Genomic DNA, 27,505 nt, shown 5'->3' on the forward strand with positions numbered 1-27,505 from the left:
TTATTGTATTTTGGTTGGGGCAGAAAAAGGGGGGGAGAACTATAAAAGGAATGTTTGGCGCTCTTCCTTGGTGCGCTTTTCATTACGCACATCCTCCAAAGTGCTTATTCCACTTCAGCTGAGCTCAAATCATAATCCATTTTATTGCGTTGCATTCAAGGAATTTATTGCCTAAGCCTACATATAAATTTTAACTATTTTACACCGAGAACACCAAAGAACACGAAAACGTTTAGAAATGAAGTAAAATCTCGTTTCAGCAAAAATCTCTACAGAGATTTAAGGCAGATTAAACCATTAACTGATACAGGATTAAATATTATTCTGCCATAGCTCTGTTGCTATATAAATCCAAGAACACATGTTTATGGCTTACATAAATGATAAGACACAGTTTTAAACCTTTCTGATGTTCACCTGAAGAGGATTTCTCTTTCAGCTTTGCTTAGTCCACAGAAAAAGCAGCGAGATCCGTGTAAATGACCGCAGCATGTTTGATATAATTGGTCATTTTAAACAATATCAAAACTTCCTACAAGCTAAAGTTTACATTTTGTCAGTACTAAAGTCCTTACCTCTTTCCCAACTAATGTAGGTGATATTTGCACAAAGGCACAGTTTAACCTGATTTCTTAACCTGGGAGAGTGAATTACTGTTTCTAAATGTTTTAATTAGTGTCGAATACGCCAGGCACAGCTTCAGAGCGCCCTCTCTCGGATGCCACCTCCGACTGGCTCTACTGTCTGTGGCACGTAAAGTCATCCTTTGAACTCAAACGCCTGTTAAAAAAGAAAGCTGGGTGTTTTTTCTTTAGGTTGACTCAAAAGAAGAGATGAAAAATAACCGAAATCAAGAAAAACACGGAAGTGATGACGTTACAGCCCACATTCTTTTATTTAAATAGGTCGTTTGAGAGTGCGCGTGGGTGTATAGGCAGACAGCTTTTTTGATTTTGCTTGTTGGGGGACCTTTAAAGCACGAAACTCCTGTTTTTCATCAGACGTGCAGGCCTGTGTGTTGAGGGCCTCTCATTTTCGCAACCCGTACAGTATTTGTATGACACAAACATCAAGGTGAGGCTGCAGAGCGATGCCAGCCACGTGTCAGTAGTTGTACATCTATTTGACTGCATATTTACGCAAGAGCATAACTATCAGTATAGAGCCCCATTAGTAAAGGCGAGTAAACCTGTCGTGTTGACGAGGGACTAACACAGTCTGCTTAACTTGGAAATGAGATCATGAGAAAAAGCTCTGTGTGTTTGAGGATTTGGGATTGCACCGGCGGAGAGGTGGAAATGGAGAAAGCTGGAGATGGTCAAATCTGCGCTCTCCCGGCTCGACTGAGTTAACAACAATAAGTTTTGTGAAATGTTATTTTTGAAAGGGACAGTCGCTGCAAAATCACAAAACGCTTCAAACAAACAGCCATGTAATATTTGTATATAATAGAGCCTTTATAAAGTGTTGAGGGCGGAAGATTAGGCGCGTTGAATATTTTCGGTGTGAGCTCATTATGGAGTAACTGGATTTCAGAGAAGACATTTTTCATAGATGTTAAAATATAATTTTTAAAGAGTTTTACAAATATTCTGACGCATTTCTGTTGCATAAATGTGCTAAAAAATCTGATCGTGAATGCTTGCATGGCCAGCAGGTATGTTTGTGTGTGTTACGCAACGATGTGGTGACGCTGAATGTGAAAAATGTTGCATATTTTCTTTTTAAAAAAGTATGAAAACGGATTCAAAAAGGACCTGGATTGGTTCTGGTACCGCTAAATCCATTATATATGAGTCAAAAATATTATTTCATGAAGTGCTTATTTTAAAATTACAGAAACAAAAAACCGTGAGCGTTTTAAAAGGGTCCTTGACCTGTGTAACATTATGTTCCTGAATGAGACATGAAGCTAAATCCATGGTTAATCATCAACTTTCCAGAGTCCTCTGACATGAGTGAAGGTCACATTTTGGAAAAACAAAAAACTCGTGCAGGGCTTTAAGCAGATGTATTTTCTATTCAGTGTATTTTGTTTTTCTTCATTATTCTTTGGTGTAGTATTTGCATCCTCACCCCAGAACAATAACTGGCCTTTTCACAAAAAAAAATGTTACCTCCTCTCCACAGCAGACACTACATATCACTCTGACTCTATCTCACACGCTGTACAACTGTAACATTTTTATTTATGACCCACTCTGACTGTGTCAGTGGAATGAGGTAGCCAAAGAAATCACACGGTAAATTTAATATATGGTGGCTGACTTCAGTTTTTAGAAACGGAACACACAAAAAAAACAAGTAAAGAAAAAGTGTCAGCAAAGTAGTGACAAAATGTGGAGAATTTCAGAAATGTGAGCTCCGAAACAAAGTTTAAATGTTCCACAGAATCAGAACAAGTTCCTCCCGTGGTAGCTTTAATTTGAATTTTAAAAGCCAGAGTAGTTAATCACTGCCTCTTTATGGTTGGTACAGAAAAGATGATTGAATCACCAAAGACTGAAAATCTTGCGTTGCGTTACACTCGGCTTAAATTCAGAAGGTTAATTACACGTGCATGTATATACTTGTAAGCTGGTCTGTTAGTGAATAAAAAATATGCCAAGTATCCATTCTTCTAGTGTAATTATGTAAAACGGGACTAAAAAAAAGGAGCAATATAAAATGAAAATCTTTATCCAAAGATTTCAGAGTCTTTGTGTTGTTTCACACTCAAATTAAAGTAATACTGTAATGCATTTTGCTTATGATTGAGGTTCAGACCATGTAAACCTTTGGGTCAAATACAGGCAGTGTGTTCCCTTCTATTTAACCTCTGGTTTATTCCATTGACACCAGCTTTAAATATGCATTTTAATAGTTCACTTCAACACACTGAGCAGGGAATCTAATGGCCTGACGGTCATTGCTGCAATATGTACAAACCACTGCCGCGTTTCTTGGCAGTTTTTCTGTTCCCAGCTGAAGCTTTCACAATCCGGCGTGCACTGAAAATGAGGCCAGGACTGCATTGACTTGTACTCATGAGATTGAGTCAGAACACAGCTCAGTGTGTTGTTATAAAATTTATATATTTCCAGTGAAAATTTACTTGAGGCACCTGAAGCAGCAGTGTAGCCCTCTTTCTCCTCCAGTTAGATTTGCCACACTCTTGATTAATTAGCCTTTAGAATGATGGGTGTTACGTTTCACACATTTAGGTGTTATTCATTTACTCGTTATGATAAGGGAATCCACTAAGTGGTGAAAATAGTAATGACTGAGTTAAAGAGGTGAAAGCAAAGCATACACGTGGCCCCAAAATGACACCAGGAAGTTTTCTTGGGTGCAGGGCAGGGGGATGGAAACGGATAGATCTCTGCTCGGTGAGAGGAAGGTGGAACATTCCTTCAAACACCCAGGAGCTGTTGGCAGTTATGTGCTAGCTTTAGGTTTCGGCTTTCAAAGTAAGGATTTCTTTCTCAACTGAAATTAAAAGCTCTGCTGAAGAATGCACCTTTTTGTGCCTTTCTACCCTCCTGAGTACACCGAGCCACACAAAACGGCACAGGGCAAGGGGTTAAGCATGTGATTCATCAAAATAAAATTAATAACAAGAGAGTCTTCCTCTTGGAAAGTGCTGGAAAAAAAATGTTTGCGGCCAACTTGCCTGTGGTGACAGTAAACATTCCAGAGCCGGGCTGGAGTTTGGACCTGCCATTATCTGCCACAGCTGTGACAACGCCTGTTGGCTGCAGGTTTGTGGCTGGCCACACTGTGTTTACCTGGAAATGAATCTGAAAAGCGGCCGGACTGGGAAGGCACACAACCTAGCTAAATAAAAACTGAGAGTGGTCATTGCAACGAGATGCAGTGGGAGGCAGTCCAAAGTTATTGCACTGGCCCCAGTGGGTCAGGGCGCAAACACAGGCGTAAACGCAGCAAGGCTATCCTCAAACACGCACCTTTTGATATTGAGAGGAATGCAGTGAGGAATGCCATTCGATATGTTTTATGTTGACTGTATCCAAGGCATTGTAGATGCAATACTTTCCTCTTGTCATGTTAAAAAAAGAACCTATGTTTACCGCCGGCCTTCATCTGTCAAACAAGGTGACAGTTTATCTATTGGACCACAGGAGTAGAATGAGGAAGATGAAATCCTGAGAGATGGAAGGATCCAATGCACTGAAATAGAATTTTGAGTGTTAATGTTGCTGCAGTTTATTCTTTTGACAGGTCTGGAAATTAATTTGACCGAGAAAAAAAGCTGCTTTATTTGTAATTAATACATGATTTGCAAAAACCTTCTAGATTATATTTGGTTTTCAGGTTGTGAGAGCAGCAAAATAATACAAACTTACTGCTGTATTAAGTGTTTTTAGTTCTTATAGCCGCACACTTAGTGGGTCATATAAGACTGAGACACACGTGGGCTTAAATTATGTTATTTAAATGAACCCAATTTAATCTCAACTGAAAGAAGTGCAGGCTGAACCCTGTAACACCAAGTATGTCTTTTCAGAGCTTTTCAGACTTCTACATCATCCGTGTGATATTTTTTTTTCCCCAACCAAAATAAATTGATCAAATTATTTTAAGTAATAAACTGACAAACAAAAAGTGCCAGATGAACAAAAATATAATATAAATTAACTCATATATGCAAATAGATATTGAATTTGTCAGAAGGTGCAATAAAAACTTAATTTTCAAAATAAATTTGAATTTTTTGGCAATTATTTAATTGCTCAGGCTTTACAGGGTTGCTGGATATAAAGCTGCAGGTTAAAGGCTAAAATACTTTTTTTGAGGGGGGGGGGGATATATACCCACACTCTGATCAGATGCCACGACTCCTTGTGCTTTCTGAACTTTCTACAAAACGTGGATGGGTTGTGTATTAGAGCCAGAAGATTTAATATCACCAAATCAGCACATTGTTATTCATTAGTGGACCAACTGCAGAGTCAATACACATTTAATCACAGACTGAAGGCAATTAGAACAGGAGGAGAGCCACTGGTGCTATGTTAATTAAAGTGCCAGGCTCCCATGGGAAGCACTGTGTCTAAATATCACTACAATCAAGCCCGTGCAAGAGCTTGCTGTTCACACGCGGCCGCCATGCTGTCAGATCCCTGTCAGTGTGGACAAGAGGGCAAACCTGGCCTCGTGATTAAAAAGTTGCGTATCAGTAATGGTCTTTTTAATCCTAAGTGCCCTCAGCGTCTCACAGGGGACAGACCTCTGGTATCGTCCTTTCCGTGACAGTTAAATGAATTCATCAACTATTTTAATCTCGCGTTGATTTGTGAATGATGTTCAAACCTGCAGCACGGCAGCTGTTGCTGGGAGACCTCTCGAGAAAACACATCTCTGAATCTGAGTGGTCCATTTCCTTTTTCCATCAATCACTCAGTCAGTCAGAGTGAGGTTCAGATCTGCTGCAGTCTTATCTGTATTCCAGGCTGATGGGGAAATTCAAGTTTGGGATTACCTCTGACTGCTGACCCGAACCCATCACAAGCAACCGGCCAGCCGAGCGCTTTCATTATCTTCACGCTCCAAGGCTCCGTACAACAAAATCTTTCTCTCGAGCAAGAAATCGTTACCAGCATATCTAAAACACTGACTGTGCACGCTTTGTTTTGCATACATGAGAAATTAAAAGCTGGCGTTAGGGGGCCGGGGGGTTATTTGTTAGAGGAGAGTCGATATCTTCAGCCTTCTTGCAGGCAGTTGTCTGCTTCCTGTATGGACTAAGGGCCCATCCATATGCAGATGGCTAATTTGTAGTGTTTACAGAGGAGCATAGAGGGGGCTGACAACTCATGAAGAGGGCTGAAAGAGCTGCCTTCGTGTCACCCCAGGAGCCTGGTGTTAAAGCCAGCTCTACCAGAGCAACAGCATAAGTGTCCAATCTGTGTTTGCTTACCCGTGGACACCGATGGCTGAGCCCTGGCCTGGGGCCAATAAATTTTGCCTTTTTTACAGGCTCTGACAGCTAACAGGCCATTGGGAACAGGGCCCCAATGACACAGCCACTCAACAGATTAGCACCTCATCAGCCTCCTGCAGCTTCGAACAAATATGGTGCCTGCCTCCTTAAGGACACAATAAGGCGGCCACATCTGAACAACCCCCCAACAAGAAAGCCCCTTCCCCTCTCCAGCCACAAAACTTCCCGGTCTGGCCACAGCTGCTTCGAGGAGGCCCTGCCCAGCCCCTGAGCCCACCCCTACCCCAATTGCTATGATGTGAGTATTTCAGGTGAGCAAATATTGCCACTTGCCTGAGAGTTCAATGACCGTTCCTTTCAGGGGGGTTGCGTATTGCGCCTGCCTGCTTTGCAACAGGGGCAGCCTACATTTTGCCTCACACAACAACCAGATCTTAGGATGGGTCAAGGGAATTCTCCAGGCACAGCTGGAGTCAGCAAATCAAACATACCTACATAGCTCATCTGCATTTTCCCAGACGAGGAAACCATTCCCGGCTTTCATTTCCTCTCCACAGCTTTTACAACAAAAGGATGACTGGATGTCCTTACAAGCCACCACACACACGGCTTTCACCTCCTTTTTTTCTCCAATATACAGTCTAAAGTGATGCCAAAGCATTTAATTAACGTATTATACAACCTTTCGGTAAATTTCAATTATTAGTCAAACGTTAAACATGCAGTTGATCTTGTGAAGCACTCCCCACCCGTGTCTCCAATACACACCGGCCTCAAGGTAAAAAGCTCTCTGCGGAGGCATTCATTTACCACCTGGGTCTTAATGTGAAAAGAAGAGGGAAGAGTGCTTTTTGGGAGTGATGCCCTTTACAGAGGACACGGGAAGAAAACCGGAGCAGCGTGGCTAACGTGTGGGTTACAGCCTCTTCCAGGCAGAGTGCACTTGACTGATAATACGACAAAGAACATAATGCAGAAACAGGAAAAGATTTCACTTTAATCAGTTTAATATTAAACACCTATCTGGATCATTTCTTTGGCATTTGTGTTTTAGATTATTTATCACAGTCAACATTTACTTAAAGTTCATTATTTGCTGGCCATGGCTGAAAAACAGCTGTGTGAGGACGAAAGGCCACCAGCTGAATGCCACACCAACAAGTCCCTCAGATAAAGGCCAAGACCACAGCTAACGAGTACAGGACCAGCCTAGGTAAAGGCTACAGGCCTGTGGCTGCAGCCAGCTGTGTATTGGATCAGAAGATGATGTGTCAATGCAGAGTGAAGACCACCTTGATCCCCGTTGGAAGTCAAACACAAGTGTGGGTAGTAGTGTCCTGGGAGGCCTTTTCTGCCATCACAGTGAAATAGAACTGGCCCAGAGAGCAAACAAGAGCCATCCCCATCTCTCCCCCCAAGCCCAGCCCGACCTCGTCCGGGTGATGGGTTTTTCTGTTGTTCTGTTTGTTTGCTTGTTTGGTCTGAAGCTCATGGATACCCAGCATGGAGCGGAGAGGAGAAGCGGAGGAACGGATGACACGGAGCAGAAGCGAGAAGAAGCGGCCGTGGATGGGGGTTGCGAGGGTGTGTGACACGCGGACCTCCCCTCGAGGTGACGAGAGACCTGCCGAGAAGCTACCAGGCAAAGCTGCTCAACAAATACACACAGACGCCAGGATCAAGGCAACAAAGACAGATCGCTGTCTCTGATCCTTCAGCAGATGTTATTTCTGTGAGGGATCTTGTAGCTCGGTCTTCATGTGTAAATTTTATATCAGCCTTTCAGATGTGTGTCATAGTCTCCAAAAGAAGCTTCTATTCAGCTGTGATGTGTGACTGATAACACTGTAGTTTTCAGTATATGCAAAGGCAAATTCTTAATGTTATAGACTGTAATACATTGATTATATATTTCTCTCATTTATAAAGAAATAATAATCTGCTGGTTCCAGGATCATCTGTTTTCAGTAATAGCCACAACCAGCCTTCCTTTCAAATTTCAGTGGATAAACCAACAGAGAGTGACACCTCCTGGCAGCAAAGAGAACAGTTTTCTCTTTGGATACAGACAAAGTAAAAATACTGACACTGCTTAAGACTATCTAACAGTCTTGTTCTTCCATTCTGATAACGTCTCATAACACCGCCCTGTATGATTAGCACTCTATACTCAGTAACGTCATCCACGTAACTTCTGTGTCCTGGAGAAAACCCATCAGAACTGTGCAACTGATGCTAAACTCATCTTACAGTTTCACAATAAATATGACAGCAAGTGTTTAAAGACACTTTATAGGCACGTCGCTCTTGAGTAAATGATTTGTTTCTGGTTTGATTTTTCCAACAAAAATTCAAAAGCACAGTGTAAAACTTTCAAAAAAATCCAGCTTCTGTAAAAAGTTTAATGTACTTTCCTTATTACACCTCTGTAAGCTACACACAGGGCCATGAATGGCTTCTACAAAATAATGAAGTTGAGCTCAGAAAAAGGAGTAACACGGTTAAATGTTAGGGTTGAAAAAGTAAAATGTGTTTAGATAAGAGCAAAGGTTTGCTGGTGCTGCATGGGGCCATGACAGGTTAAAGGAACGCATGAATGACTGAAACCTTTACACCTCTGGGCAACCAGACGAGGGAGACATTGCCTGTTTTTTGCCTGATTCTTCTTACGCTGTATCCTCTAATTTAACGAAGACGAGCTACACTTTATTATGAGGTACGGTATGCGGTCTGAAAGAGAATATATTTAAACAGTCCTGTTGTATTCGGGCCTGTTCAGCGTATCAGAGCCTCCGTGCCCCCCCCCTCAGAGGTTAACGGGGTCATAAGGACTGCAAAGGAAGTGCACATCTTGAAAGCATTCATGCTAATAGATAGAGGTGAGCAGTATCATGTATCCTTAGAGAGAGAGGAAAAAAGAGCTGCAGCAGGGATAGTTGTGATTACTTCACAGTCTATATCCAGTGAAGGAAACTTCAAACACTTTTCTAAATTATTGACAGCTGTCTGTTCCCTGTAGCAGTTTATTGTGGGCCTACCTTACAATAGGCCCATCCATTACACTGGAGCTGATACTCGAAGGGATCTGTGATAGCTTTCATCCCGAGTGTTTTCAGAGTTTTCCACAACCCCCTTCCTCACTACCGCCCTCTTTAACTATGTCATTACTCTCTTGTGGCGAGTGGCTGGCTCAGTAAACTGCTCGGTGTGGTGCAACGATCACATCCAGCTGCTGTGAACGGGATCCGACATGTGAAAGCACGACGCACGCGCACATCTTGATGAATCACACAGAAAACTACGAGCCACTGCTGCCTCTGCGCACACATCCAAAGCCCGTCTTTATCTTTTATTGCACCTGGAGCCGTGATGTCCAGACAGCAGGTATATAACATAATACACCGCTAAAGAAAGCAGTGTGAACAGAGAGGATTTCAGAAATTTACCAAATGTTTCATTTAGGTTTTTTTTATTTCATTGGTATGTACTGAAATATACAAAACACTGACACCTGCCAATCCAGCGGCAACAAAGACAGAGAAAGGAAACTGGAACATACTCCCAAACACACCGACGGAGCAAATATAAACTCGCTCCCGTGTGAAATGATCGGACAACATAATGAACGCGGAACTCCTGATATTTTGTTCTGTTTAAAAGCCAGTTTCGCCCACGTTGGTGATGAAACATTTCAGATAGCTGGGTTGAGGTCGAATAGTCGTTTTTTCAAGGAGGGTGTGATAAGTGTTGGTTGAATTCTCTGCTGAGGAAAGGTGACGTTTAGGACACACGCTGACCTTCATTTAAGAAATGTGGGGACACGGCGGCTTCCCATAATTCAAAGCGTTGCATCATTAGATCAAAAATCATCTTATGCCATAACATCCTAATATGTTTATATGTTTTGAATCTTTAAGAATATATTAAAGCTAAAGCTGAGAGGTAAAGCACTTTTTAACGTGAGTTTGAAGCGTTTGTTGAAAATAAAGAATAGACTAAAATTATTAACTGTGTATCATCAGACTGAGCTTTACTGCTTCCACAGCTGAAGACAGCTCAGGTAAACTGGAACATCTGTTTAGTTTGAAGAACAAATAAAAAGGAGAACAGGACGAGTAACCGTTCTCAACGTGACAAACGTGTTTTTCACTGCGATGTTTAACTGCGATTTTTTTAAAATATTATTCATCAAATGTGATTTCAGGAGCTGTGTTGTCAGGGGCATTTGGCCCTGGTAGGGTCTCCCAAGGCAAATAGGTTCTTGGTAAGAGCACAGATTTACATTTACCCCTATGAAACTAACATCATGGCTCAGGCCTGAGCCCATGGGGTCTGGCCGTGTACTCGCCGCCCTGTGAGCCTACCGCCCGAAGGAGGCGCCACAGGGTCGATCTCTGGTTGCTGAAACGGCAGACTGACGTGGTAGCAGCAATGATGAGGACGCTGTACCAATCTGCTGTAACGAAGAGAAATCTGAGTGTAAAAGTGAAGCTGTGATTACGTTTCCTACGCTCACCCATGGCCACGAGCTGGGTAAGAATGAGATCGCAGATGGCAGAAATGAGCGTCCTCCAAAGGGAGGCTGTACTCTCCCTGAGATGGGTGAGGAGTTTGGTCATTCAGGAGCTAGTTGGGGTGGTTTGTGCTTCTAACTAAGATGTTTTCTTAGTGCCTACTAAAAGAGGTGTTTTATGCACACTGGGGGAAATGTATCTCTCCGCTGGCTTTGGCATGTCTCAGCCCTTACAGGAGCTTGCTGGTGACAGAGAGGTCTGGGCTCTCCTTAGACTGCCCCCCACAACCCAAACTCAGAACAGGAGCAGCCAGTGGGCGGATGGATGGAAAGATTTTCTATGTTTATACAGCCAGCATGAAAGCAAAGGGTGAACTTGATCTTAATCAACATTATTCATCATCGAGTGCTAAGCAGCCTAGTGTGGACGCACCAGGTTCTCTGTGAATTCTCGTGCACACCTTTCCTTCACCTTGTGATGTTTTCTTAGAGAAACAAGAACATAGGACATGACGTTTTTGACTATTCGACCGCAACCCCGGAGAACATCAAAGAACACGTCCCAGCACTGGAGCGCTTCAACGGTCACATTCAAGAAAACAGTGAAAGTACAAAAATGTGATGCCGAACAAAAGAGTCCGTTCCTTGTTGTATTGCATTCAACTACACTTCAGGGTTACGGCCTTCACAAAAGATTCACAAAGTCAAAAAAGGAAAACAGTTGAAAGGAAACAGCGAAATGAAATGTAACATATTTGGTCAGGGTTTGTTGGTTTCTCTCTCCGAGAGCAAGCCGATAAAACTTGCACACTACTAGCTGCCATGAACAGATCACACTCTGAACACACGTAGGTTAAAAACACCTGCTGGGATCTGAGACAAAGGAGCTAATACTGCGTGACACCGTTTCTAACTTTGAATATTGACGGGAAATGTAAAAACAGTTTGCGTTCTGTAGCAGTGAATAGTGTTTTCTATTCAGTTGCTATGGAAATTGGTAATATAGTGCAAAAACCTACCACAATTACTAAAATACATTAAAAAACCCAGACAAATCTGCGTGATAGTTCCAGTTTCATGCCACAGGACAGTCTCACAAACAGTTTTAGAAATGAGAACAAACTCGTGTGTTTAATTCTCAGGCTGTAAATCCCTTGCAAAAAGTGCCCTTTAATCCCGGCGTTAGCGCTTCACGCGACTCCTCTCTTACATCACGAGCACGGCCTTCATCCAGAACTGTGCGTGTTCATAAACATTGTTCTGCTAGTCCTTAAAAAATGAACCAAGATTGAACAAATTCATGGAATGTTTTCGTATTATTATACACAAAGGAAGAGGGAGCACTCGCCTCCTGTGACAGTGTCTTAATGCGTTTCTGTGACACGCATCTCCGCCTGCTTGTAGCGGTGCTTCACACTACAACCTCTGCTGGGTTTTCCCACTTTTCCAGCCTCTCCACCCGACTGGCTTATCTCTGTTTCGAGAGTTCTGGAGGGAAAACCTGCCACTTTCAAAGCTTCATGAAAACTCTGTGAGATACATGTGGTGTAGCAAGTCTCCCGCTCCACTAGGGGTCCTCTTCCATGTCGTCCAGGTTGGGAGCCATGATAAAATGTTTAGGGTAAACAAGACTGTGCTCGTCCGCGTACTCCTCCCAGCGCGCGTCGTCGCTCTCGTGGGTGATATAGCGCTCGCCTCGCCGCGTCTCAAACTCCCTCAGGTCCAACCACGTCTGGTAGTCCTGACCAAAACAGACATGAAACTGTCAGTAAATCTGGCTCATTGTGGAAAAGCGGCCCTCACATAAACTGATTCAGAGGTAAATCTGCATTCAGCTCACAGCATTTATACACAGTTTTCACTCCCTTTACTTTTCGGGCTTCCCGGTCCAGGTCTTGGCCACGTAAGCCAAACGCTGTTATTGACACAGAGTACTGATGTGCAGGGACAGCACTGTTGTGGTTGTTTGACTTCTAGTTCACCACCAGGAAGTTTAATGGTGACATAACCACAAGTGGGCGGAACCTTTAACTCTATTCATGTTTTCCATGTTCTGACTATTAATGTTCACACAACTCATCTGTAGATTATTTTCAATGAAGGGAATTGATGACTTGACAGAATTATGACTCCGAGAATTAGCTCGAATTGCAATTTAAAGAGAGGAAAAAGCAAATGAGTCATACCTGTAACCAGGGATGGCTGAGACACTTGTCCACGCTGTACCTCTTTCTCATTTTGACTTGGAGGAGATTGTTGATCAGATCTGTGGCTGCGGAGGAATTAAGAGTACAAGAAGTGTAAGTGAACAAGATAAGTCAGATGTGGTTTTGAGTTAAAGGGAACAAGACCTGCAAAAAGATATATCTATCAATATATATATAGTCAGTGTTTTTACCGCGTAATATACTATATACAGTGAGTGGGAGGAGGTGCAACTTGGGCAGTTGGGGAGATTTGAAAGTGATTCATTTCAACCACAAACATAAAAAAGCTGATATAAAGTTCAGATGACCCAGACGTGTGGGTGGGGAGGAGCTACATGTGTGAATATCATTTAAGTTACAGGTGCAGCAGGCCGCCAACGTCTCACAGACGAGAAGGTCAGATCAGATCAAACATTTCTGAAAGCAAACAAACAAGTAGCTCTTTGTCTTCATACCCTCTGCAGAGATGTCCTTCCAGGGCGTAGGAGGGTACATGAAGGCCGCATTCTGGATCTGATCATTAATGTCCTCGTCCTCGTTAAACGGGAACGTGCCGCTCAAGCTGACGTACACGATCACTCCCACTGACCACATGTCTAAGGAGCGGTTGTAGCCTTTGCTGCGCAGCACTTCTGGAGCGAGGTAAGCCGGAGTTCCTACCACCGACCGCCGGAAGGACTTCTCCCCAATGATACGGGCAAAGCCAAAATCACACAGCTTCACCTGGAGAAGAAAAGCGGCGTGGTTAACGTACACACGCATGCGGACACACAGCTCCACACATGCAAAATATATGCTCTCACCTGAGGGAAAGGCTCTGCAGAGGCCAGGAGTACATTCTCAGGCTTCAAGTCACAGTGAACAATGTTTTTGAAGTGCAGATGTCTCAAGGCCACAAGGATCTGTTGCAAACACACAAGTCCCATAAGCACAGATTCAGCTAAAAAGATCAAAACACTGTAAAGTCTGTAAACCGTACGCTACGAACAGAGTGCTGTTTGTGTAATGTATGGAGGAGACTCTATGGTGCTGCCATGTGGAAAAATAGTAGCAATATAAACATACTAATGCCCTTAAATACTTGCATCTTTACCAGCACTGCCATATAAGGGACACATGATCTCATCTCATCATCTCATCTATATTCACAAGGCCTATTGTAAGTGAGCGCTGCACGCATGTCTGCCCGTGGCCCTGCCCCAAGACCACAGAGGGCCTGGCTCGCCAATCCTGACCCTGGCTTTAGCAGAGGCCCTCCTGGCCACATCTGAGCCAAGCCTGCCGCAGCTAATGGGGTTGTTGTTAATGGCCCCGCTCCCGTTTGGTACCCGAGATCCACGGAGCCTGCTGCTCCTCTAATCAGGCCACAGAGCCACCAGTATACTGAAGGCTGTAATCCACAGCCAGGGAGGAGGCCGTGATGCCATACAGACCAAATCCCGTAAACAATTCCCTCCAATCAGCTCACCACAAGAATAAACAGGCCCCAGAGCTGGAGCACAGACCCATTACACCCCCAAAATAGGGCACAGAGAGAGAAGGGAAGGAAGACACAGCACTAAGAGGATGAAACATGCAGCAAAGCTGCTCGATTCTCAGTGACTATCATTATCTGACTATTTCAGTGTTAGGACAGAATCTTGATTTGAGAACTGAGGGGTGAAGAAGGCCGCGTGAAAGGGCAGAGAGCCGTGTTTCAGCGGTGCAGACCTGCGTCACAAGGAACTTGGTGATTCGTTCAGGCAGTTTGCTCTTCTCGCTCGACAGGATCATCTCCAGCATGTCGCCGTGCAGCTTCTCCATGACGACAAACACCCGCTCAGGCGTCTCAAACATGCACTCCAAGTTAACGATACCCGGGTGATGCAGATTCTACAGGAAAACAGATCAAAAGCTTCAAACGAGGAATACGCTAAGAGTAAATGTAAACCAGTGACAAATGTAATGAGCGGATTTTCTCTTAACTGTTATCAGTGATTACCTGTAATATGGCGACCTCATTCCGCAGCTGACTCTCCTGCTTGGTAGGAAATTTCATCTTGTCAATAACCTTGATGGCCACATCTCTGCCGCTCTTTCTGTGTTTGCCTGTGTTTGCCAAACAGAAAAAAACATCAATTCACAGCAGAGACACTGAATATAAACTGTTCCTTTTAATTAAAGCACAAACATACCTCCATACACAATGCCAAACTGGCCCGATCCCAGCACTTCATCGGAGAATATTTGGTACACCGAGGCAATATCCTACACGGGCGTAATTTACACCGTTAATTTTCCTCTGCTTGTGGAAACATTCAAGTGAACTTTCCATGCTGCAACAGTTACATCATCTTTGGTTTTGGCAGAACTGCTGCCCTTCCAAAATGTTTTTCAGGTATTGCCAAATATGCAACTTTCACTAAATGCAGAAGTGGAACTGAGACGAAAACTCCATGACCAAAAAATGAGTCTGCAGCTTCCCCATTTCTGCAGCGTAAAAGCTTCCACTGGATGTTTCGGCGACAGGCGCACTAGGATACCGTTTCTGATCTAACCACAGCAACTATTTTAATAGCATATGAATGCATAAATTTGCGAGCTGTGCTGGGAAATTGTGCAACAGCATCTAAGAGAAAAAAGAAGCTCCACTTACCACATTCTCCTGGACCTGGCAGTTGGACACAGATATGCTAATAGACAGCTCTTCTGCAGAGGGAAACACATGATATTTCCACATTCAACAAGTAACACAACATCACTCTGCCAATGCACAAAGCAGACACTAAATTCTTAAGCAACTGTAATAAAGCTTGCTCAGATACCAGTATTTCTACTTTTCTAAAACCTGCAATCTTATCACAGCTGCACGCAATAACTCACAGCCCCACATAATGAAGCATTTTATTACACAATGAATTGGCTATAAAATTGATCTGGAAAGCTATCTGTGACTGAATGCTGAAAGTATGCAATGCATTTCAAAACTGGGGATTCAGACAGCCGCAGAAACTAATTCTGCATACTAGGCATTGGACAGAAAGCCGGAGATAAAAGCCAGCAGAAAACTTTCTGTGAGGTAATGCTCGACACAAAGATGGAATTTCACTCTTAGACAATGCTTTGATTTTTCAATTAACAGAGACAAACACATACATCACGCTGTCATCTGCAGATTAAACGTTTCATCTACTGATAGTAAAGTGCGGCTTAGTTCATTAGTAAATGAATTCACATCTATGTAGTGAGTTTGAGTTATCTTATCAGGTTGGCTTCTAGCGTCTTTTCTCAGGTTTTCTCATGTCACACTCGTTATCAGTTAACCTCAAACTGTGCACATTTCTCATTTCTCTCTTTTTTCGACGACTGGGAGATATTATCGCTGCCCTGACCATCAAAAGCTCAGTTTCCATACAGTTATGTCACTTCACTACTTACACTACTGTCATCCCCAAACAGTGACTTCACAGCCCCACTTCCTTTGGCCTACAGACCCTGAGTCAGGGCTTTCCCAGGCTAGCAAAAGTTAACCGAGGACATCAACTTTAAGGTCATCAAAGTAGTTTAAAAATCGCCTACGACGGGGCACAGAGAGAGCCTTTTTCTTTCTATATGAGCAAACAGTTCTCGTTTGTCACGGCCGCGACAGGTAACAAGCCTGCTTCATGCGCTAACCAAAGACACATGCAAGCTGATTTCATTCCTACAAACACAAGATAAAAAAACAAGTTTTTCATCCGGAGACATATCAGCAGCATTTTTAGCACAAGAAAGTTCTGATAAATTCTACTTACTGTGATCTTTGCCTTGGCCGGCAGCGCTGGCTACACTGGGCTGAGGAGTGACGGGCATCAGGGCCTGTCTGATGGCCTTCTCCCAGCCTTGAGCCACCTCCATGCCGACTCCAGAGGCGGCCAGAGCAGGGCTGTGGTAGTGACTGCTGTTGTTCTCCCCTACATAGTAGACCATGGTGGCTGTGATGATCTCAAAGCAGTGAGGGTTGCTGCCCTGAGCCAGATTGCTGTAGTCTCTGCACTGCTCTACCTGGAGGATCTCAGACAGAGGGATTTCCTGTGGAAGCAGTGAAGGAGAACTGATAAGAAAAGCAGACGAAACATAAAAGAGCACAATCTGCATTTCTCAATGAAAGCTCATGTAAGAATCAGAGTCTTCTTTTCTGTCTTTCTTAATGTTTCAGCCAGTAAACAATTTATGCAAGTCCAAAAGCACATGAACTTCTGAAGGAACCAAAACAAACAGATACACTCCCCCTCCACACAGTGCTGCACATATAAAGTTATGGGATGGAGTGGTGGAGAAATAAAAATCTCCTATAGCCGATGCTGGCTGTAAACTAGAAGAATATGAAAAAATACTTTCTTCAATCAAAAACATATCATGCTACTAAATGAGCAAATCCACAATTAAGCAATGATACACAAAAGGTAAAGACAGAGGAAGTAACACTCACACACACGCCGCACTCAGTCGTCCCCGCTCTAACTTTCTGCCTTCCTCTTCGCTTGACTTGTGAGCACAAACAGAAAGTGGAGCCGCACTACACTTTAAAAGTCCCCCCCTCGCCCGTCTAACTCACTGTCAAATCAAAGGTGGGAGGGAGGGCCGAAATTACAAATACAGACAATTTCCAACCAATGGGGGCTCAAAGAGGCGCACGCCGTCTGCTCTGCGTGGCTCACCACACAGTATCAGATGAAGTGCTTGTGGTTAGCAGGGCCTGGTCACGTGAGCGCGCTCTGCGGCGGCTCAAGCGGTTCCCTGATTACAAGGCAGGGCCAGCAAGAGGCCCCATCTGAGCACGAGGCGCTGGCGCTACCACTAGCCACCATGACAAAAGACCAAGCAACTACCGTTCCTCCGCGGGGTCGTTTGTGAGTGGGCGTGTGTGATACTGTGACAGGGAGAAGCCCCCTCACCCCATGAAAGCTTCTTCAGAGAAAGCCACAAGTACAGGGGTCTCATCTTCAAACGAGGAGCTGTTATGGCTTCCAAATGGTGAAAATGGCTGCCATGCCTGGCGAGCGAGCCACCATGCGACCACCACTAATCAGATTGGAGGTATAAAGAAAAGGGGAGTGGGGAGGACGGCGGCCACACACTGATGAGCAGCAGGCTAGAAACTGGGAGGAATGAAAGGAAAGAGCTCGAGGCAGACGGCTTTCCGGATACCAGCGGAGCTCATGGAGAAGCAGTGGTTTCGGTAGAAGACCCCCTCCCCCCAAAATACTACAGGAAATAATTTCATGTTATCTGTCCCAGATAAAAATCCTCTGCTCTGAAGCAAGAGGCAAAGACCAAACTTTGGAGCATAAAAAGGAGATTTACAGCAAGCCTTCAATTAGCCTCCTGAAGCTTTTAAACATAGCTGAGTGCCAAGTTGATAATAAAGAACCACATAAAGCTGCCCTGTAAACACACCCGAGGAGTCGGTCCCCGCTGAGGTTTCCTCTCCGAGGATTTAGTGGCCGGGGACGCAGGGTGTGACAGAATAATTGGGAGAGAAGGGGGAAGGAATACAGTTTTTCCAAAACTTGCTTCACAACAAATGCGGACGGAGAAAAAACAAAAAGAAGGCAGGCAGGACAATAAGCAGAGCTGTGAGCGAGACCACCTGTTTGAGACTCGCTCAACCGAAGTGGAAACTCTGCCGCGTCCTACTCAGCGCCCTGTTGCAACATACCTCTGACCACAATTCGAAGAGGTGTTAAAGTCTCAAAACGCACAAAGCGAGAAGAACAATAAGATAATTACACACTCCATCCTACACAGCACACACGACACACATGTGGAAGTCTTTACCTTGCAGCCTGTACTTCCCTCCCCCAGGCCTCACTGTGTAATTACTGTGCTATTAAGCCCCTGTGGCGGCGTAATGACTGACTACGGCGCTGCCACCGAGAGGGAAGTGTCACACATATTCTCCTCAACTCCATTTACACGTTTAAATCTTCACATTTCACTCAAAGCGAACACTGAGGATTAGAAAAAGAATCAAAGCCAGCATTCAACAGCTCGCAGCGTGACTTTTTAGAAATGTTTTCCCTTCCCTAAAATAAGACCTAATCAAAACTCTTTTGTGTGACAGACGCAGTCTGAATGCTGACATTTTCTTCAAAACCCCATTTAAATGTCCCATCTCTGCTGTTAGTGATACTGAGGATGATGAAACGCAGAAACTCCGAGACTGCGACCCTTTCACTTCACGCAGTGAAGAGACCAGGCGGCATTGTGAAAAACCACTGGGGGAATTTCAGTGGGACGAAGTGACCACAGGGTAGTTTACAGTTGTGAAGCGGCAGCCTTCAGCTGAGTCACGCGGCTGCCACCGGGTAGATTTTATTTACATATCACTCATAAGCATGACAGACAGCCTTTATACCTGAATATGAAAACAGATCTTTCCTAAATGACACGTTTGAATCATAAGACAGTAGAGCGGGTGGATTCTGTCTAAGCACTGTGGGGATTTTCATGATATAACTCTGCACAGACTGGACGCTGCAGCTTTTCTGATATTCTTATGAATAATAGTTCGTCCCACCAGATCGAGCTGAAGCCGTGGTTTTCCAAGAACACGGCACAAATAATAGTTTTAATCTTACTTTGTAGAACTTGGCTCCGGTGTCGTTCTGGAAGAGACTCAGGCTTTTGCTGTCCAGCCTCCAGTAATGCCTCTTCCGCTGTTAAATGGAAACCCCGAGTTAGTCCTAGTGGCAAAATATGGACCACCTACCAATATTACGGAAGTTCAAAATTTTATTTCACAAGGAAAATACCTCGTGTGCTGATTTCAGCACATGTGAACAGTTTCCCCAGCATACATTTAGGGCAGAGCCGTTTCAGGCTAAGCTCCTCTGTTGGGCTTTGGGGTTATCAGTCTTACCAGGTTGTCCCTGCTCGTGTAATGAACCATCCAGCCCTCCTTCACCACCGTGGAGCTCCGCCTCTTGGTGTGTTTGATGGACTGGACCACCCGCATCAGAGGGATGTTGGTGCTAGTGGAGGGGCTGCAAACATAAAAGGAGGTTTTTTTATTTAGTGATGATTATCACAATTACCGTAACTCTCTTAGAGTTATGATTTCATTAACGAAACACTATTCAGAGCACAGCAGGTACTTCCTGAGACATCCCTCATACGAAGTGAAGCGCTTTTTTTATGTTTTACGTAACACTCTAGGAAACATCCGACTCTGCTGCTGCAGCTGGAGAATAAACAGAGGAGTTGGAGCGTTAGACCTAGTAGTTAAAAAATAACCCCAAATTCCCCAGTTTAGATCAGAGTAGCAACCTTGAATGTTTTCCCCTCCTCTTCTTGTTTCTGATCCCTTTTTACTCAATTGTTCGATTACAGTAGAGTAGAACAAAAATACAAAAATGACATCAGAAACCAGGACTGGGTAGTTTGCATGAACTCTGACATTCATCCCACATCAGCTGATAGATTAGCCACCTGATTGGCCAATCCACCCTAGCTCTTCTTTTTAATCCCGTGTCTGACTTGTCTTCTAGGAATAATCCTTGAAGCTCTTTTCTGAACTGAGCGGTGTCTGTTCTATGTAAGGACTGCCTAGAGAACAAAGAAGTTAGTGAGGCTGATTTCTATCCCTTGAAAAAACCCACAAACTATCCTAACGGTCCCCAAACAACAACTTTACTGACATGAACTCAGGTGGCAAAACTGGTCAGCGTACAGGTGAGGTCGCCAGATGTCGTGTTTATGAAGGAAAGAGTTAAGCAGTCGTCCTTGTCCCTGGTGTCACTGGTGCCTCTTAGTCTCCATGGAACATCAAATGTAAACGACTGCAGTTTTGGGCTACAGCTGGCCTGGATTAACCAGTATGTTCATACCTAATAGTCTTGATGGGCTCTTCATCCTTCTCCCTGTCCAGCAACGGCGAGTCCATTTCAAACATCCTCTCATCCGGAGTGGATGGTTCATCTGGATCATCCATCCCTCTGCCACAATCCATGTAATTACTGTCTACCTCCATTGTATCCATGGTAGTGTCTGAGTCCGGCCCAGGGCTTGCTGGCTCTGCACAAGAACTTTTATTAGAATTACAAATATGAGAAATAAACAACTGTCAGTTTGAAAGATGATGTAGAACTTACCTCCATTGAAGTCCACCTCACCTAAACAGTCTCTTGGTACCTTTGAAGCACAGCGCTTATGGCAGTTGAATCTGCAGTCTAGGAAACAAAATGTTATGATAGTTATGGTAAAGCGCTGCTGTTCCACGTCCTCTGTAGCGGAGTCTTCATTGGTCAGCCTACCTTTACACTGCATGCCCTGGCGGAAGAGACCTTTGAGCAGACGCTTGCAGTACTGGCAGATAGTAGGACGAGTGTAGGTGTGAATGGCGAACGTGTGTGGCACCTTAACCCGTGTCTTTTCCATCTTATCCATCCAAATAGGCCGGCCGCTCCAGGACGGGATGCGCTTCCCTGCCTCCTGATGGGACCTCTGCTGCTGGGGTTGGATGGGAAAAGGGGAAGACGGGGGGTATTTGGAAGAATTAAAAACCATATGCAGGAATGAAGCGAAAGAGGAAAGATAAATAAATAAGATAAAAACAGAGGTAGAAGAGCCTCAGAGGGAGTATGTGAGTGACAGACAAAGAGAGTGAGTAATGACATGTGAGTAAAAGGCATCAAAGAAAAAAGTGAGTAGTGTCTGCGCTTCTATAGGTCCAAGCAGACGATCAGATTTGTCACTCTTGCCACACATTAGAGTTTAGTTGTGATTTTTTGGTGGATAAATGGAGCAGTCTGGAATCTGTCAGGAATGGAGTTTTCTTCACTTTTTGCCAACAAGTGAGCAGATACATAAACTTGGACTTCTATGGACTTTTAATGTCATTAGCATAATTACATTTCCTGGTGACCTTTTGGAGAGACAAAGACAAGAGGGGAATATCTCAGTGTGGGCTTATGCAAAAACTGTTTCGTAAGACCTCGCTGAGGATCTCTCCACAGAGCTCTGTGCAGCACAATTCAATTTTCTGCATCAGTGGTATTCTACAACAGGGCCCAGGAGGTTCACTCGTGGAAAAGAGCCACATTTGATAAGTTTAGAAACATTTAACAGCGGAGACAGAGCCTGTGAGCTGCATGTGGATTGCCTGCCACACATACTTGCTCCGAATATGTCTCTCTTCCTGCTTCTCCCTCATTTGTCTTCATTTTTTCCATTTAAGACAACGCTTCAGTGAGTTCATTTTACATATGGATAAAACAGTAATCCTCACATTTTCCCTTCTGTTCAGAGAATTCGCAGCTACTAAAATTCCTCTACGCTGCTCTTTCTCTATCCGAGCACCTTCATCCAGTCACACTCATAGCAATCCGAGCTTACCTCATCCAGGACAACCACTGCATTTTCAGCAGGTAAAGGTCGGGGGACAGAGAGAGATGGTCCAGGCAGTGAAACATTGGACAGTCGCCTCTTCCTCACACCACTACAGTTATTTGGGATCTTGAAGGCACAGCGCTTGTGGTAGTTTAGCCCACATCCTTAATAAAGCAAAAAAACAGATCACATTAGTTACCGAAATCATGGAAAGATGACATCATTGTAAGAAATGCAGTGAAGAAACGTCTCATTTTGCAAATCAGCCACAAGATGGTCCTGCTGATAAACAGGCTTAGTACGAGAATTTATGGCCAGGAATGTTTCACTGGTGAATAAATCTTCTCTCTTTAAACTTTATTCGCTGTCAGCGGAGAACTTGACACGAAAACACAAGAACATATTTCAAGTATGATTCAACAATGTGAAAAAATGTAAGGAAAGCGAGCGCGACATGAGTCCACTGGGATCTGAATGTCAAGCATTTCAACAGCTACTGTGCCTGCGCCACATTGTTCTTGTTTGCCTCTATATCTCCCTGATACAGTTACAAGGTCAGATATGTGGTGTGTTTTTGGATCCGTGTTTGAGTGCGGATGCAATAAAAAGGAAGGTGCAGATAAAGGCCAAGTTCTTGGGAATTTGGTCCAATTGATCCAAGTGTGAGTGCCACTGTGTGCGCGAGCGTCTAACCTTCACATTTAAGCCCCTGCCGAACGAGACCCCATAGCATCTCGCCACAGTAGTCGCAGAAGGTGGGGGCCTTGTAGGAGTGGACGTAAAGGGCATGGGGTCGGATCTGGAAATCTTCAACTGTGGCTTGAGCTAGAAACAAAAAGCAGAGGTTGTTTGAGTAAAGATAGAAAATAGAAAAGTTCACAAAGAAACTTCTAATCTAAAGAAAATCATTAAAGATGAAGAATAAATATTTTTGAATACATTTTTTAATGTAAGTAAGTAGGTGCATGTGAGCTTGCACAGGGAAGATCTACTCTACACGCTCCACTTACTGCACATAAACACGGATGCTATGTCTCACTGCTGCAGTAGAGGGCATCACATCTGCACCACACGAGCGTGATCGAGTGATAGGGCACGCCCATAAGACACCAGAGACATGCATTTTATTCCTGTTTGTTATTAAGAACCGAATATCAAATCAGCAGAGCCGTGAATATGTCTCTCTTTCTGTTTCTCTCTTATTTGTCTTCATCTTTTCCACATTTCTGTGTCAAATGAGACACAGTGAGTTTGTCGCAACAAGACTTGGCTAATCACGACTGTGAATCATCAAAGATGTGAAGATGAGTAAGATAAGGCTCATGCTGCCAAATATCCCTGAGCGTGTGACTGTGCCTCCTCTGTTCCTATGCAGTCACTTATGTGGCAGCAGTGACCAGCGAGGGGACGGTTAATATTTACTCTTGGGTTAAGCAGCAAATGTGCTAACGCCATTTCGTTGTGATTGCCGATAAAGGCATTTTCAGCTTAAAAAACAAATGTGAAACGTCCTTTGCTTAAAAGCAGCATCTGATATGAGTAAAGACGGGAGGAAACAAAAAGGCAGTTGGTTAAACGAATCCGATCTCTTAATTTGAGCAAAGAATGCAGGACAGGTCAAATGGGAAAGCAAACAATTTGATGTCACTGCTCATAATCCCTGGAATGGAAAATATTTACAGACATTTGCAGGAATATTAAAGATCTGAGACAATTCGGGGCCACTGTTGAGAACTACAGCGGCTGGTGGGGTGATGTTGGCAGTTTGGGAAGAAGAGGAGAAAGAGCTCAGCGAGGTCACATGTCGAGAGGCGCGCACAGCTTTCTCGCACAGACACATGAAAGGCAGCATTCATGAGCTTTCTGCACACGCGTCTGCAAAACAACTGGCCACTTCTTAGCAGTCACAGTGTTACGTAATGGTTATCGTGCTAATAAGTATCAAACAACTCCAAACATAAACTCGACACGTTGTTTTTCGGAGCGCTTCTCACGAGCGGCGGGGCTCGCATGAATGTGCTATCTGTTCGCTCGGAGGCACCGAGTTTCCATTCGGAGTCAAAAGTTTCCATCTCACAAAAACAAGTTAGTTATATTTATGACAAGCAGGAGGTGTTGTAAAATATCAATTTCACGCGGCCCGTGGCGGTGAATAAGGGGCTTGTGAAAGTGGGTGGGAATTTAGGAGGAGTGAGAAAGAGAACAAAGGGACACTCGGTCAGGCCAAACCTCAAACCTCATGGGCCGAGATGGCCTGCGCAGCGTCCGCTGCATAGGGCCGCCCCGCACATCAGAGCGTGTTTACACTCCGCGGGTCTACTACAATCACTTACTGCAGGAAAAACAAGCCTTTTTCTTTGAGCTCGCAGCCAAGAAAAAGCCACTTCTGCCTGCTTCTTGCAGAGAGGGAGATATTCAGACCGTCCTTCTCCCACAGCCGCGCAATCCAAAAACAAGCTCGCCGAGGAAAAACTGAATGGAGACGAGGACGAGAGAGAAACTGCGCGGTGGGAAAAGGTTGTGTTTCACACGCAAAGATCAAGCGTCCGACGTGCAAAGCGCCTCTCAAAAAGAAGGTCGCGTTCACAGATTGTGAGATGAAGCATGTGTCCATGTGTAGCAAATCTGAGATCTTCTACAGCCGTTTTCAGCAGGTATGTCTCAGGTTATAAATCGCCTGGCTCCACTGTTGGTGCTAACACCTGCAGACGGATTTGTTCAGGTAGGGGGGGGATTAGAACGAGAGAAAGCGGGGAGGGAATTGCGAGCCACAGAGACTGACACAAAAGAGAGCACAAGACAAACACAGACAGAAACAAAAAGAAGGAAGTTCTCCAGTCTTTAGTCTACATTCCTCAGCCTGAAGTATCCTCAGATCCTGAAACTATACAATCATCCCCTGACTAAATCCCTGCAAACAATACTGTCAGCCCAGGAGAGAGGGGGGAACTCGGCACAGGTGGTGTCAGGTGCTTCCCAGTGGAGGCAGATGGAGCAGCAGCACAGATTGGAGCAGAACAGATATCCTAAGCCATTTGTTGGTCTCAGCACCGCAGAGGAAGCCGGCTCATTCATCGCAGGAAATAACAAAGAAAAACCAAGCACCTGTGTAGTTTTACAAAGGTGGAAAATTATGGAAAGAAAAAACTCAAACGTCACACAGAAAGCAAGTGTTTGAGAGGACTGTCTGCTTGTATTCGTTCACTAATGACAGAAAATTGCTCAAGACTAATATTTATTTTGGGAGAGCACAGCGGACGCTCACAACAAGCATCTCAGCCCCAACGGGACCCCCGAACAAGACACAAAAGACCGTGTTTATGAAGGTGTGGCAACGACGGCTGGGCCCAAAATTAAAAAAAAATAAGCTGACTCGAATACTTGAAGCGTATTACTTTCAGACCATTGTTTAGACTTTGCAAACACGTGGTTTATACTGCTCGGAGGAGTTTTATATTCATTTTTCTCCTGTTTTGGAAGTCTAGAAGTCTAAAACAGCAGCAACGCTGTGCCAGCAAACACACTGCACTGTATCACAGTTTGTATATAAGAAAAGACTGAATAAAAACTGGGCAAATTGGAGGAAGTGCGCTGCCAGATTTAGAAGAATTTGGTTTATAGTATAATCCTCTAAATACATGAACAAGTCTGCTGCTGGGTTTATATTAGGGGAGTCACTGCAGGTAAATGGGTCACAACTTCCAACATATACCACAAGTAAAGCAGTTTATCACGTATGCTAAGACAATCATCCGTCCTATTAAAACCACTCTATACGCTGATGTCTAAGCTGCAAACAAGACACGTTTAGATATTTTCCTAAAACAGAAATATGAACACTGGATGAAGCCAAGCTCAAAAATTTTTGTTTCCTTTGCTGAATTTAAGATTTAAAAAATCTCATTTTATCGCTCATAAATAAAAAATGATATCAAAAGCCAGGAAAAATAGCTTCCACCATGTTTTTAGGAACAGAATGTTCAGTGAATCCGTCTCTGAATAAAAGCTCTACAAACCCTTCAAAATCCCGAGAATATAAACAGAAATAATGCTGCGGAGCTTGGATGGATGTGAGATATCTGCCTTGGATAATGAGCCTCTGTATTTAGAGTTATGAGCTGTAAAATTACACACATTTTTTCTTAAAAGCAGTATTTAAGGTAAAAAAAAAATGTAAGTAACAGATAGCATCATCGTATTAAGGCTAAATACGATCACTAAATATGCAAATCAGGCACAAGCTCAATAATTATACATTAATTCTGCATAGACACCGAACAGAAGAAGTGCAGTAAAATAATTATGTTTGAGGGCAGAAGTCCAATCATCGAATATCTGTGCTTTTGCATGAAAAAACTGTGTTTGCATAAAGTCATCATCAGTGGCTCAAACTGTAACACTCTTTGTCTGCAGCTACATTTAATTAAAATCAGTCCACATGTAGCTCTCACCTGAATGTGGCCGTAAGCTAAACTATCTGGATAACTAATCTGAACTGGGAAGTTTTATTTTCTACTCAGCTCAAGAATGTCTTTTTTTCCTTTACAAATATGCCAACTAACATTTCACTTAATGCTATTTTGACCTCTTAAATTAGAGGATGGAAAATGTGCATACACTGTACAAACACATTTACGGTAAGGTGAGAAATGACATCAGATTGCTTTGCATACCAGAAAGCACCACCTCAATGAGGTCTCCTTCATGGATGTCTTCAGCTGCAGTCAGCCTCTGCAGGATGTTCTCATCGTTTAAGTCGTGGCGGAACAGCAGGATCTTGTCGTACATGCCAAAGAAGCCGCACTCCGGGAACTGGAGGGAAAGGGAGATACAACAAAAAGAAATAAGCAAGTTTAATTGTAGGCATAACGAATACCGGTAAAGTTAAATGTCCCGAGACGCGATGCCCAGTACGTGGACATTTATGGTTATGCTCTGCAGTGGCTCAAATCTAATACAGAGCATTTAAAAAGGTATGGATCAGCCAGTTGTCTTGATTCTTTTTCAAGCACGCACACACACTCACATTATGTCATTTCCAGCAGCTTACATCACCGCTTGCTTGTGTGCAGTATTGTGAACCCAGTGGCTCAGGAAGAGAGCCCCTTTCCTCCCTCAGAGTAATCGACACTATATACTTGGAATAATTCAGTACAGACTAATTCACGTTTTCCCCACTGTGATCAAAACGAGTGGCTTGCATTTAAACCCGTGTGTTCTGCATTGTGCACTTTGAGTTTTCTGAGTCATCTATTAAGACGAATCGATGATGTGTCTGCTTTAGCTGTTGAAGTGTTTCCGCTGGATTTGAGCAGCTTTCTACAAAAAGATGAATCACCTTTATTCAAGCGTGTCTAAAACGCCCAACAGCAGCTATCACCGCTCACAGCGTGTTGACCAAAACAAACCTTGACAAGCTGGTCGTGAACTGCAGCTGAGTGTGCGACATAAAGTCACATGACCAGGGAAAGGGGCGGGGTAGAGGGTGGG

The 27,505-nt window shown here is 43.8% G+C and overlaps 1 protein-coding gene across 3 annotated transcripts in view; it reads right to left on the minus strand.

Moving 5' to 3' along the window:
- Window positions 1-9,396: 9,396 nt before the first annotated feature.
- prkd3 (protein kinase D3) overlaps window positions 9,397-27,505 on the minus strand; it is a 36,297-nt gene continuing 18,188 nt past the window's right edge. For 2 of the 3 annotated variants that reach the window (XM_040049051.1, XM_040049053.1), the window contains 17 exons: window positions 26,689-26,827; window positions 22,709-22,840; window positions 22,022-22,179; window positions 20,941-21,136; window positions 20,779-20,856; window positions 20,515-20,701; window positions 19,548-19,671; window positions 19,267-19,344; window positions 16,438-16,714; window positions 15,300-15,352; window positions 14,839-14,911; window positions 14,646-14,752; window positions 14,375-14,536; window positions 13,468-13,566; window positions 13,120-13,387; window positions 12,644-12,729; window positions 9,397-12,198 (listed from right to left, as the gene is read on the minus strand). In XM_040049051.1, the coding sequence (XP_039904985.1) occupies window positions 12,025-12,198; window positions 12,644-12,729; window positions 13,120-13,387; window positions 13,468-13,566; window positions 14,375-14,536; window positions 14,646-14,752; window positions 14,839-14,911; window positions 15,300-15,352; window positions 16,438-16,714; window positions 19,267-19,344; window positions 19,548-19,671; window positions 20,515-20,701; window positions 20,779-20,856; window positions 20,941-21,136; window positions 22,022-22,179; window positions 22,709-22,840; window positions 26,689-26,827 (2,391 nt within the window). In that variant the 3' untranslated portion in view covers window positions 9,397-12,024. The remainder of the gene's footprint in view (window positions 12,199-12,643; window positions 12,730-13,119; window positions 13,388-13,467; window positions 13,567-14,374; window positions 14,537-14,645; window positions 14,753-14,838; window positions 14,912-15,299; window positions 15,353-16,437; window positions 16,715-19,266; window positions 19,345-19,547; window positions 19,672-20,514; window positions 20,702-20,778; window positions 20,857-20,940; window positions 21,137-22,021; window positions 22,180-22,708; window positions 22,841-26,688; window positions 26,828-27,505) is intronic. The other variant, XM_040049052.1, reaches the window with a different exon arrangement.

The sequence above is a fragment of the Simochromis diagramma genome, unplaced genomic scaffold (assembly GCF_900408965.1).
Source record: "Simochromis diagramma unplaced genomic scaffold, fSimDia1.1 OVJJ01000305.1, whole genome shotgun sequence".
NCBI lineage: Eukaryota > Metazoa > Chordata > Actinopteri > Cichliformes > Cichlidae > Simochromis > Simochromis diagramma.